General features: G+C 46.7%; 1 protein-coding gene across 1 annotated transcript; it reads right to left on the minus strand.

Annotated features, from left to right (window-relative positions):
* Nucleotides 1-1,328: 1,328 nt before the first annotated feature.
* On the minus strand, nt 1,329-2,276 carry LOC120397534 (olfactory receptor 52R1-like). Its single transcript, XM_039523507.1, has one exon. The coding sequence runs from the start codon at nt 2,274-2,276 to the stop codon at nt 1,329-1,331; it is 948 nt and encodes a 315-aa protein (XP_039379441.1).
* Nucleotides 2,277-13,674: the final 11,398 nt, after the last annotated feature.

Raw genomic sequence — 13,674 nt, forward strand, 5'->3', positions numbered from 1 at the left:
GGTAGAAGATGACAGAACAAGGAGTAATGGTCTCAAGTTGCAGAGGGGGAGGTTTAGGTTGGACATTAGGAAAAACTTTTTCACTAGTAGGGTGGTGAAGTACTGGAATGGGTTACCTAGGGAGGTAGTGGAATCTCCTTCCTAAGAGGTTTTTAAGGTCAGGCTTGACAAAGCCCTGGCTGGGATGATTTAGTTGGGTTTGGTCCTGCTTTGAGCAGGGGGTTGGACTAGATACCTCCTGAGGTCCCTTCCAACCCTGAGATTTTATGATTCTATGATTCTCTGTGAGCTGTTGTCCACCTAGCTTCAAAGCTGATCCCTTGCCCTGCCCCTGAAGCCTGGATCAGGGCAAAGGGCTCCCAGCCCATCCCCTCTGCAGGGACCCTGCCAGCTACAGGCCCCCCGTTGGGAGGAACAAATCATAGAAGATTAGTGTTGGAAGACACCTCAGAAGGTCATCTAGTCCTATCCCTGATCAAAGCAGGACCAACCCCAACTTGATCATCCAGCCAGGGTTTTGTCAAGCCGGGCCTTAAATACTCCTAAAGATGGAGATTCCACCACCTCCCTAGGAAACCCATTCCAGTGCTTCACCACCCTCCTACTGAAATAGTGTTTCCTAATATCCAACCTAGACCTCTCCCATTGCAACTTGAGACCATCGCTGAAAGCTAAGGAAACAAGCCACACAAGGGTCTCTCCCCTCAGGACTTTGCAGCTGAGCTTTAGGGCCCACAAGTCGTATAATGCACAATCTCAGCTGACTGCATCACTGCCCTGCTCCCAACCCTCAGCTGATTTTATACAGTTTCCTGGCTTCCCTCTCTGCTCCGGACTGACCTGCCAGCCCCAGCTCTGCGGCCTCAATGCAGGTTCCTTGCCAGGCTGCAGCAGATCCCAGCCCAGCCCCAGAGGAGAGGGAGCCCAGATTGTGGGAGAGGAAAGTGCAGATGCTCCAGCAAGCAGATGGGGATGGAGAGGAGGGAAGTGAGTAATGTGTTGGGCTCTGAGGTAAGAGGTGGGGAATGGAGCAGGGCCTTGGGTGAACAGGTGGGACAGTGGAAGCGGCCTTGTGGAAGGAGGTAGGTCAGGGGTCAGGGCCTTGGGGAATAGGCAGGACAGGGCGTGGGGCCTCAGAGGTCTAGTTAAAAGCAATTAGAAAGGTGGCCATCCTATGAGAGAATGAGTTGTACGCAGACAGAGCGCAGCAAGGGCAGGAAAGGATTTAATGTCACTTTGACTGTCCAGTAAGTGATTGTGGGAAGGGGGCCCAGCCAGCCAGCTCTGCACAAAGCTCGATCTAAGAGCCAGAGCAGCAGGAGAAAACTTTATGCCCTTTTATGTGTAAAGAGCCGGAGCAGCCTGTCCCGGATCTGTTTGGTCCTCACCCCGTAGATGACGGGGTTTAGCATGGGGGGCAGTAGGAGGTACACGTTGGCAATGAGAACGTGGAAATGCAGGGGCACATTTTGGGCAAATCTGTTCAAGAGGGAGATGATGATACCTGGGAGGTAAAAGGCTAAAATGACAAAAAGGTGGGAGCCGCAGGTCCCAAAAGTCTTGAGACGCGCGTCTTTTGTGGGGAGGCTGAAGATGGCCCTGAGGATCTGTGTGTAGGACACTCCGATAAAAATCACATCCAGACCCATCAAACAGAATTGCACAAAGAGGCCATAGTAACTACTGACATGGGTGTCAGCGCAGGCCAGGTTCACCACAGCTATGTGCAGGCAGTAAGGCTGGGGGATGACGTTGGTTCTGCAATAAGGCCACTGCCTCGCTAGGAGGGGAAAGGGCAGTATGACTATGCAGCCACGCAGCACCACGGCCAGGCCAATCTTGGCCACCATGGGGTTCGTCAGGGTGGTAGAATGTCTCAGGGGATGGCAGATGGCCACGTAGCGATCTAAAGCCATGGCCACAAGGATTCCAGACTCCATCGCTAAGAAGCAATGAGCGAAGTACATCTGGGTGAGGCAGGCACTGAAATTGATCTCCCTGGAATTGAACCAGAAAATTGCCAGCATGTTGGGCAGGGTGGATGTATATACGACCAGGTCGGTGACAGCCAGCATGCAGAGGAAATAGTACATGGGCTCGTGGAGGCTCAGCTCCATCTTCACAGTGAACAGGATGGTGAAGTTCCCGAAGATGGCTATGACGTACATGATGCAGAAGGGGATAGAGATCCAGACATGGGCCGCCTCCAGGCCAGGAATGCCCAGCAGGATGAAGGTGGAGGGGTTGGTGAAGTCGGTTGTGTTGGAATCTGACATGGAGTAGGGGAGAAGGTGTCCAACTCTGAGGCAGAACCGTGTCTCCTGCATGCACAGTACGTTCCCCTGACTTCCTGAAGTGCCCAGGATCTAGGGTGATGGTTGCAGTACAAATACCTGGATGGAGAGAAAACATGAATATGAGCTAATTACCGTCACCTTCAGCCCCCCACTAAAACCTTTCCAGCACATCATCAAGGATTTACAACCTTTCCTGAAGGACGATCCCTCACTCTCACAGACCTTGGGAGACAGGCCAGTCCTTGCTTACAGGCAGCCCCCCCAACATGAAGCAAATACTCACCAGCAACCACACACCACACAATGAAAACATGAACCCAGGAACCTATCCTTGCAACAAAGTCCATTGCCCACTCTGTCCACATATCTATTCAAGGGACACCATCATAGGACCTAATCACATCAGCCACAGTATCAGATGCTCGTTCACCTGCACATCTACCAATGTGCTATATGCCATCATGTGCCAGCAATGCCCCTCTGCCATGTACATTGGCCAAAATGGACAGTCTCTATGCAAAAGAATAAATTGGCACAAATCAGACGTCAAGAATTATAACATTCAAAAACCAGTCGGAGAACACTTCAACCTCCCTGGCCACTCAATTACAGACCTAAAAGTTGCAATACTCCAACAAAAAACCTTCAAAAACTGACTCCAATGAGAAACTGCAGAATTGGAATTAATTTGTGAAGTGGACACCATTAAATTAGGCTGGAATAAAGACTGGGAGTGGATGGGTCATTACACAAAGTGAAAACTATTTCCCCATGCTATTTTTCCCCTACTGTTACTCACACCTTCCTGTCAACTGTTGGAAATGGGCCATCCTGATTATCACTACAAAAGTTTTTTTTCCCTCCTGCTGATAATAGCCCACCTTAATTGATTAATCTCGTTACAGTTTGTATGGCAACACCCATTTTTCATGTTCTCTGTTTGTATATATATCTTCCTACTGCATTTTCCACTGCATGCATCCGATGAAGTTGGTTTTAGCCCATGAATGCTTATACCCATATAAATGTGTTAGTCTCTAAGATGCCACAAGTACTCTTCATTTTTTTGAGGATACAGACTAACACAGCTACCACTCTGAAATGTGAATATGAGACACTACATGCACTACTGGAGGCTGTTCTCATGGGCGAAGCAGATTGATCGCTCTTTGCACACTGAAAAATGATATTTTCATTATTCAGATAAATAAATTATGAAGAACTGACCCTACTAATGTCAATTCCATATTTTATGGTGCTCCCTTCTCAATAATTCCTGCACATCATGGTATGGGAAACCTTACTAGGCACCAGCAGGAAACACAGTTGTGGACACTGGTTATCCATCATTGTTCCTTAGGCTTTTTCTACATTGCTGTGTTTTTTCACAAATAGGCAGCTTTTGCCAAAGAAACAGCAGCTGTCTACATACTGCAAAGTGACTTTCAATGACAGAACTCCTCAGTTTCAGTGACATCATGTAACCACCTTGACAAGAGTTTTATGCAAAAGTTTTGTTTTCAAAGTGCCAGTGTATACACTTGTGCTTGTTTTTATCACTATAATTGGCCTCTGGAAGGCGTCCCCCATTGCTCAACTCCTCTCCCCTGCATCAAGGTAAATGCTTTCTGTCCCTCCCCCTTTAAAGGCTCTGGAATTTTGAAATTCCTCTTCCTGTTTGCTTGGTGTGGAGTGCTCACATCACACCTCCCCTGGTAGCCATGGCAGCTCTGCGCCTGGGACACTGCTGATCTTCTGGATCCACTCAGTATTTGGGGAGAGGAGGCTGTGGAGTCCCAGCTGCACTCCAGCCATAGGAATGTCAATACCTAGGGGCAAATTTTCTGCAGCATGTGGGAAAAGAGCTACGATTGAGACACACTGCAGTACACAGCAAAGGTGAAGGAACTATGGCACATGTACCAGAAGACAAAGGAGGCAAACAGTGTCTCTGGTGTGGTGCCACAGAACTGCCGTTTTTATATGAAGTTTGATGGTATCCTCAACAGTGACTCCATTTCAACCACCAACAGCCCCGTGGGTACTTTGGTGGGGGTACTCCTGTCAGCGTACGTAATCTACCTCTCTGAGAGGTGGTAGCTAGGTCAATGAAGAATTCTTTGGTAGACCTCATGCTGTATATACCAAGGTTAGGTTGACATAGCTACATCTACATAAGAACATAAGAACGGCTGTACCAGGTCAGAGCAAAGGTCCATCTAGCCCAGTATCTGTCTACTGACAGTGGCGAATGCCAGGTGCCCCAGAGGGATTGAAGGATTGCTAGGCAGAGACGGGCTCCACCTCACGAAGAGAGGGAAGAGCATCTTTGAAAGCAGGCTGGCTAACCTAGTGAGGAGGACTTTAAACTAGGTTCACCGGGGGAAGGAGACCAAAGCCCCGAGGTAAGTGGGGAAGTGGGATACAGGGAGGAAGCACAAGCAGGAGACTGCAAGAGGGGAGGACTCCTGTCTCAGACCAAGAAAGCGGGACAATCAGCGGGTTACCTTAAGTGCCTATACACAAATGCAAGAAGCCTGGGGAACAAGCAGGGAGAACTAGAAGTCCTGGCACAGTCAGGGAATTATGATGTAATTGGAATAACAGAGACTTGGTGGGATAACTCACATGATTGGAGTACTGTCATGGATGGATATAAACTGTTCAGGAAGGACAGGCAGGGCAGAAAAGGTGGGGGAGTTGCGTTGTACGTAAGAGAGCAGTATGACTGCTCAGAGCTTCAGTATGAAACTGCAGAAAAACCTGAGTGTCTCTGGATTAAATTTAGAAGTATGAACAACAAGGGTAATGTTGTGGTGGGAGTCTGCTACAGACCACCGGACCAGGGGGATGAGGTGGACGAGGCTTTCTTCCAGCAACTAACAGAAGTTGCTAGATCACAGGCCCTGGTTCTCATGGGTGACTTTAATCACCCTCATATCTGCTGGGAGAGCAATACAGCAGTGCACAGGCAATCCAGGAAGTTTCTGGAAAGTGTAGGGGACAATTTCCTGGTGCAAGTGCTGGAGGAACCAACTAGGGGAAAAGCTCTTCTTGACCTGCTGCTCACAAGCAGGGAAGAAATAGTAGAGGAAGCAATAGTGGATGGGAACCTGGGAGGCAGTGACCATGAGATGGTCGAGTTCAGGATCCTGACACAAAGAAAAAGGAAAGCAGTAGAACAGAGACCCTGGACTTCAGAAAAGCAGACTTTGACTCCCTCAGTGAACTGATGGGCAAGGTCCCCTGGGAGGATAACATGGCGGGGAAAGGAGTTGAGGAAAGCTGGCTGTATTTTAAAGAAACCTTATTGAGGTTGCAGGAACAAACCATCCCGATGTGTAGGAAGAAAAGTAAATATGGCAGGCGACCAGCTTGGCTTAACAGTGAAATCCTTGCTCGTCTTAAACACAAAAGAACAGCTTACAAGAAGTGGCAGATTGGACAAATAACCAGGGAGGAATATAAAAGTATTGCTCAGGCATGCAGGTGTGAAATCAGGAAGGCCAAATCACACTTGGAGTTGCAGCTAGCCGGAGATGTTAGGAGTAACAAGAAGGGTTTCTTTAGGTATGCTAGCAACAGGAAGAAAGTCAAGGAAAGTGTGGGCCCCTTGCTGAATGAGGGAGGGAAACTAGTGACAGAGGATGTGGAGAAAACTAGTGTACTCAATGCTTTTTTTGCCTCTGTCCTCACAGACAAGGTCAGCTCCCAGACAGCTGCACTCTGCAGCACGGTATGGGGAGGAGGTGACCAGCTCTCTGTGGAGAAAGAAGTAGTTTGGGACTATTTAGGAAAGCTGGACGAGCACAAGTCCATGGGACCAGATACGCTGCATCCGAGGGTGCTAAAGGAGCTGGCCGATGAGATTGCAGAGCCATTGGCCATTATCTTTGAAAAATCATGGCGATCGGGGGAGGTCCCGAATGACTGGAAAAAAGCTAATGTAGTGCCCATCTTTAAAAAAGGGAAGAAGGAAGATCCAGGGAACTACAGGCCAGTAAGTCTCACCTCAGTCCCTGGAAAAATCATGGAACAGGTCCTCAAGGAATCAATCCTGAACCACTTAAAGGAGGGGAAAGTGATCAGGAACAGTCAGCATGGATTCACCAAGGGCAAGTCATGCCTGACTAACCCAATTGCCTTCTATGACGAGATAACTGGCTCTGTAGATGAGGGGAAAGCAGTGGATGTACTATTTCTGGACTTTAGCAAAGCTTTTGATACAGTCTCCCACAGTATTCTTGCCAGCAAGTTAAAGAAGTAAGGGCTGGATGAATGGACGGTAAGGTGGATAGAAAACTGGCTAGATGGTCGGGCTCAACGGGTAGTGATCAATGGTTCCATGTCTAGTTGGCAGCCGGTATCAAGTGCAGTGCCCCAAGGGTCAGTGCTGCGGCCGGTTTTATTCAATATCTTCATTAACGATCTGGAGGATGGTGTGGACTGCACCCTTAGCAAGTTTGCAGATGACACTAAACTGGGAGGAGTGGTTGATACGCTGGAGGGTAGGGCTAGGATACAGAGGGACCTAGACAAATTAGAGAATTGGGCCAAAAGAAATGTGATGAGGTTCAACAAGGACAAGTGCAGAGTCCTGCACTTAGGACGGAAGAATCCCATGCACTGCTACAGACTAGGGACCGAATGGCTGGGCAGCAGTTCTGCAGAAAAGGACCTAGGGGTTACGGTGGACGAAAAGCTGAATATGAGTCAACAGTGTGCCCTTGTTGCCAAGAAGGCTAATGGCATTTTGGGTTGTATAAGTAGGGGCATTTCCAGCAGATCAAGGGATGTGATCATTCCCCTCTACTCAGCACTGGTGAAGCCTCATTTGGAGTACTGAGTCCAGTTTTGGGCTTCACACTACAAGAAGGATTTGGATAAATTGGAGAGAGTCCAGCGGAGGGAAACAAAAATGATTAGGGGGCTGGAGCATATGACTTATGAGGAGAGGCTGAGGGAACTGGGATTGTTTAGTCTGCAGAAGAGAAGGATGAGGGGGGATTTGATAGCTGCTTTCAACTACCTGAAAGGGGGTTCCAAAGAGGATGGATCTAGACTGTTCTCAGTGGTAGCAGATGACAGAACAAGCAGTAATGGTCTCAAGTTGCAGAGGGGGAGGTTTAGGTTGGATATTAGGAAAAACTTTTTCACTAGTAGGGTGGTGAAGAACTGGAATGGGTTACCTAGGGAGGTAGTGTAATCTCATTCCTTAGAGGTTTTTAAGGTCAGACTTGACAAAGCCCTGGCTGGGATGATTTAGTTGGGTTTGGTCCTACTTTGAGCAGGGGGTTGGACTAGATGACCTCCTGAGGTCCCTTCCAACCCTGAGATTCTATGATTCTATGTACCTAACAGGCAATGATCAAGTGATCTCTCTCCTGCCATCCATCTCCATCCTCTGATGAACAGAGGCGAGGAACACCATTCTTACCCATCCTGGCTAATAGCCATTTATGGACTTAGCCACCATGAATTTATCCAGTTCCCTTTTAAACATTGTTATAGTCCTAGCCTTCATAACCTCCTCAGGTAAGGAGTTCCACAAGTTGACTGTGCTCTGCGTGAAGAAGAACTTCCTTTTATTTGTTTTAAACCTGCTGCCTATTAATTTCATTTGGTGACCTCTAGTTCCTGTATTATGGGAACAAGTAAATAACTTTTCCTTATCCACTTTCTCAACATCACTCATGATTTTATATACCTCTATCATATCCCCCCTTAGTCTTCTCTTTTCCAAGCTGAAGAATCCTAGCCTCTCTCATGGGTGTGGGGTTTTTTTACTGTTGAAAAAAAGAGCAAATGTAATTTTCATTTGCATTAGCAGAGGCAGAGCATGCAAGTCACAGGAAGGGATAATAGCACTTTTCTTGGCACTGATTAGACCGCGGTTGGAGTATTGTCTCCAGTTTGGGTCTCCAATATATAGGAAGGATATAATCCAGATGAGAGTGACAAAGACGCTACATGGGATGGAATGCAAGCCATACAAGCAAAGGCTGAAGGAAATGGGTTTGTTTACTTTGGAAAAGGGAAGATTAAGGGGGGACATGACAGCAGTCTTGTGATACTTGAAAGGCTGCCATTAAAACTATGGAGGAGCATTGCCACATAGATCAAGAGGCAATGCGTTCAAACTACAGCACAGCAGATTTAGATTTAATCTCCGATAAACTTCTCAAGTTTAAGAAGAGGAGGACAATGGAACAGATGCCCAGGCAGGTTGTGGAAGTCCTTCATTGGACGTTTCAACAGGAGACTGGATAGTCATCTGTCTTGGATAGTTTAGACACAAAAAGTCCTGCATCTTTGCAGGGGGTTATACTAGCTGATCATTGCAGCCCCCTTCTAACTCTGTCGCTCTTTGATTCCATGGTATAAAATCCTAGTGCAGACCAGGTCTTACCGAAACACAAGTTATGGAGCTCAGTACTGGGGTAAGTGTGTGAAATTTAATGTCCTCTGTTATACAGGAGGTCAGACTGGATGATCTAATGAACCCTATGAATCTATCTATATAGAAAGTAGTTCAGGCATTTAAATTTATTCTGTCCCGTAACACACTGACAAGAGAACATTCATTTACATTGAAAATCTGAACATATAAAATTGATCAAAGAAAAGTGCTTACATAATCGATATTTGGCCTGTGGAACTCCTTGCCACAGATATTATTGGAGCAAAGAGCTTAGCTGAATGGGAGTCACAAATGGATTGGCCATAGTTGGTATTGATGGTGGCACCAACCATAGTTAAGTCTGTCTGACACCTTCAACTACAAAACTTCCTTTTCAGTTGCGTATAAGTTTGCCAAATATTAACCTGAAATTTCCCACTCTGGGTGTCTGCTTCCGGCTGAATTGCATTTTGAAAGTTGTAGGAATAACAGTTCAGCCAATTTCTAGAATGAAGCTAGGGGAGAAGATGTCTTGACCATATTGAAAAAAGCACCTCAATGCTTTTCAGCAGATAAAGTCTGGTAACATCTCCCAACCCAACCCACTAACAGCCAAAGCCCTAAATTGCAAGAGGCGGAGGTGACAATGTCTGTACAGTAACACACAGCTGGCTCCTGAGGCTTAACTCAGTTCTTGCTCCAGACGGGATGTTTTTTTGGACGACCTGCTTGAGGGCCTCTCTACACTTAAAACACGACAGGGGGGCTGCCATAGCACTTCTTGGGGGCCTGAGCAAACTGCGGCCCACAGCCTCTGCTTCTGGCCTTGTCCTGGACGTCTACTAACAACTTTCATCCAGAAGGATCCACTGTGCCACTGAAATGCAGCCACCTTAGGGCTGCAGCCCATCACCAAGGGACACAGCAAAGATACTAGAGCAAATTCAGTATACTAAATCCAGGATACTAGAGCAAATTCAGCACCTGTGGCAAGGGCCCTGGGATGTTTGGTGGCTGTGTGGAGCGGAAATGAAAACAGATCTATTCTCTACCCCATCATGCAAATGTTACACTTGGTTTGTCAAACACAAAAAGGATGGTACCTGTGATTTTTTAGATGGAAGCCTCTTTGCTGGGAATATCCCTCAGGTAGCTGTGTCCCACATCTCTCTCAGCCCAATATCTGCAGCAGCATCCCACGCTGAGAGCTGACACAGGGATGTGCACCATTTATAGTATAGCTCTGTGCAATCCCAGGGGGGTTCGCTCACCCCCTAGGGGAGAAGTGGCATCTGGATGCAGACAGGCTGGAGACCAGACACACCTCTAGCTTGTGTCTCTGTTACCATGGCTGCACTTCTGGGCTTGTTATCCAACTTTAGCAGTAAACAGTCATTATGGGACATTCCCAAAGGGAGATGAGAACTCTTGGGGTCTCCACTGAGTCAGAGAGGAATTGGCTGCTCTGTGTATTTGTGTATATTTAAAAAAATCATAGTTGATTACTAAGAAAACTAGGGATAATGCCTTTGTCTTATAGGGTCGGATGCTGTGTAAATGCCCAGGATGGATGGGCAGATAGTAGACAGACAGATCTAGAGAAAGATGACTGAGGGGACACACGAACACTTTCTGGAGGCACAAGGGATTTTCACTAAGGGATCAGAGATCAGTAATTCTCATCAGAAGCTATTATCATATCACGTAGAACCTTTCACTGAAGGATCTTCAAAAGACCTACCAAAGGAAAGTCACTATGAACATATCCCCATTATATCCATAGGTAAACTGAGGTACAGGGAGACATGACTTGGTCAAAATCAAACAGAGAATGACAGACAGAACCCAGGAGTTCTTAGTTCCCTGCCATAAAAATGGTCTCTCCTTCAGTAACTGAGTGCATGATAAGCAGGAAATGGAGTCATTCTGTTGTAAGGCCTCTTCATTGGGTAGGAGTGACGGATTTCCGCAGGATGCAACCTGAAAGAGGGGTTCCTGTGAGCCCTCTCACATACCAACCTGGGCCCCCTCTAACACTATGAGACTGAAAAGCTGCAAGCCCCTCCAGGTCTTGCACTTACACAGCCATACACAGAGACACACCCACCTGCAGTTACGTGAAAGCTTTCACTAGCCACTCATGAACCAGCAATAGCGAGACTCAAGCCTGTTCCCCCATTGCCCAGCCTAGGACGTCAGAGCTGCACTGTCCTGCCCTTGTCAGAAGACTGACCAGTGTACGTTTATTGTCCTGCCCCCTTCCCTCAATGTGGAGAGGACAATGCACCAGACGTTGTTCCTGAGCAGATTTTCCTTTATACATCAAATAACACATGGTTACATAAATAAATAGAAAGCAGATGTACTAAGTACAGAAAAAATGATTTTGAGCGTTTATAAGTTATAGAAAACAGGTCAAAGTTGGTTACTTAAGGAATAAACAAAATCACAATCTAAGTTCTATACCAGGGGTTGGCAACCTTTCAGAAGTGGTCTTCATTTATTCGCTATAATTTAAGGTTTTGCGTACGAGTAATACATTTTAAAGTTTTTAGATAGTCTCTTTCTATAAGTCTATAATATATTACATACAACAATAGTTTAGTTAAGTAAATAAGGTTTTTAAAATGTTTAAGAAGCTTCATTTAAAATTAAATTAAAATGCAGAGCCCCCCGGACAAGTGGCCAGGACCCAGGCACTGTGAGTGCCACTGAAAACCAGCTCATGTGCCGCCTTCGGCACCCGCGCCAGAGATTGCCTACCCCTGTTCTGTACACTAGACAGGATTTGAATCAAGGAGTGTCTCACCTGATGGGACAAACGGGTCCACCCATCTTTCATACACAGGCTAGAAATCCCTTCAGCTTGGGACAACATCCCTTGTTCAGTCATTATTCTTAAGGTGGTTCTGGGTGTTGAGTTGTGGGGAGAGTGAGGCCAAGTGACAATATCTCTTTCCCCTATTACAGCTTCTGCCATGTGGAAGGAACTTCATTTTTTCCAAGCAAAAGCCCCCAGTGCAGTTAGTGGAAAAGTTCAGGCACAAGATGGAGTCCAGTGTCACATGAGATGGTCACATGCCCTTGCATCAATCAATGAGTCATAGCAGGGGCCATTACCCATACTTTGGCTACAAATTGGGACAAGTTTCTTGCATGGCCCATTGTGTTCATTGATGAACCATCAAGTTGAATATCCATTTGCAATGTGCTGGCTAGACTGGATGTAAACTACATTGTGGGAGTCACCACAGGAGGAAATGCATTTGAAATACAGGTAGATAGTCAATATTTGTTACTTCAAAGGCAAAAGTGATACAGACACACAAATAGGATAATCACATTCAGCAAACCACAGCTTTTCCATAGATACCTCACATGACATAGTTTGTACAAGTTTTGTTGCAACTATATAACAGTGGTGAATGTGGGGTGCCAGGGTTTTGCTTTCGGGCTACAGGGTGTCACGGCAACATAGCTATAGAAATAGAGCTCTCTGGAATCTAATTTTTATTTTATATAAGACATACTTTATTGCCCTGAAAGAGACTGCAAACTATTCTGTACCATAGGAAAAAAGCCTGCCGAGGTACAGAGCAAAGGAAACTATCCTCAGGGCCTTGGTGCTTGGTGTTCAGCTCCCCACTCCCAGAGGGAGGCGCTAGAGTGGAAGCTGCACCCCAAGAATGGGCCTAGAAACCCAGAGATAAAAACCCAAAGCCAGGGACAGGGCCTGAACACTGCTCTGACTCCAAAGCACATGAGTCCAGTGTGTGGAACCCAAACACACCCTTCTGGCGGGCGTTGAGCCACGGGATCTTGAGCAAGGCTGCAACAGCAAACCTGGAGCTGCCACATGGATGCTAGAATACTGTGAGTGGAAAGGGAGTGGGGCTGGGTGATCCCAAACCTGTGTGATGAGATCCTCAAGCTGTTCCCTTCACCCTAACATGGTTCAGCTCCCCCAGACACTCCAATTGGTTCAGCACACCCTTGCCAGAGCTTCCCCTCGGGTGCACTCTGTTTCCACTTTCTCTCTTTCAGAGCACATGATTGTTGCAAAGCAAACAGACCCAGGCCCTGCAAACGGGGTTTCTAAAACCTTTCCTTTACTTTAGACAGCACAAGAGATATTGAATACATACAATACTATACCCACACACCATTCCCTGCCTCAGTGGACATTAGATAATAAGAACAGCCATACTGGGCCAGCCCATGGGTCCATCGAGCCCAGTATCCTGTCTTCCGACAGTGACCAATGCCAAGTGCTCCAGAGGGAATCCATACCCTGTCGACCATTCCTAGCTTTTGGCAACAGAGGCTGGGGGTGGCGGGAGTCGGCGGCAGCCGCGAGTTCGACCGCCCGCCGCGCCCTGGGGAGTAGTTCGACTAGGGTAACTTGAATTCAGCACGCAGCTTTTATTAGCTGAATTTTGCGCGCCCTAATTCGAACCCCCTTCTTAGTGTAGACCAGGCCTGGGACACAATCCTTCCCCATCCTGCTTAACAGTCATTGATGGACCTATCCTCCATGATTTTATCTAGTTCTTTTTTGAATCCTGTTATACTCTTGGCCTTCACAACATCCTCTGGCAAGGAGGTTGCATGTGCATTGTGTGAAAAAATACTTCTTTTTGTTTGTTTTTTAAACCTGCTGCCTATTAATTTTATTTAATAACCCCTAGTTTTTTTGTTTTGAGAAGGAGTAAATAACACACCCTTATTTATTTGTGCCGCACCGGTCATTAATTTATAGACCCCTAACATAGTTCCACTTAGTGGTCTTTTTTCCAAACTGGAAAGTCCCAGTCTTTTAAATTTCTCCTCCTTCAGAAACTGCTCCATACCCCTAATCATTTTTGTTGCCCCTTTCCAAACCCTTTCCAATTTGAATGTATCTTTTTTTTGAGATGGGCTGACCACCGCTTGTTAGAGTGCTTATTCCTTCACTCTCCCACTTCCAGGGTCCTTCTT

The sequence above is a fragment of the Mauremys reevesii genome, linkage group 1 (assembly GCF_016161935.1).
Source record: "Mauremys reevesii isolate NIE-2019 linkage group 1, ASM1616193v1, whole genome shotgun sequence".
Taxonomy (NCBI): Eukaryota; Metazoa; Chordata; order Testudines; family Geoemydidae; genus Mauremys; species Mauremys reevesii.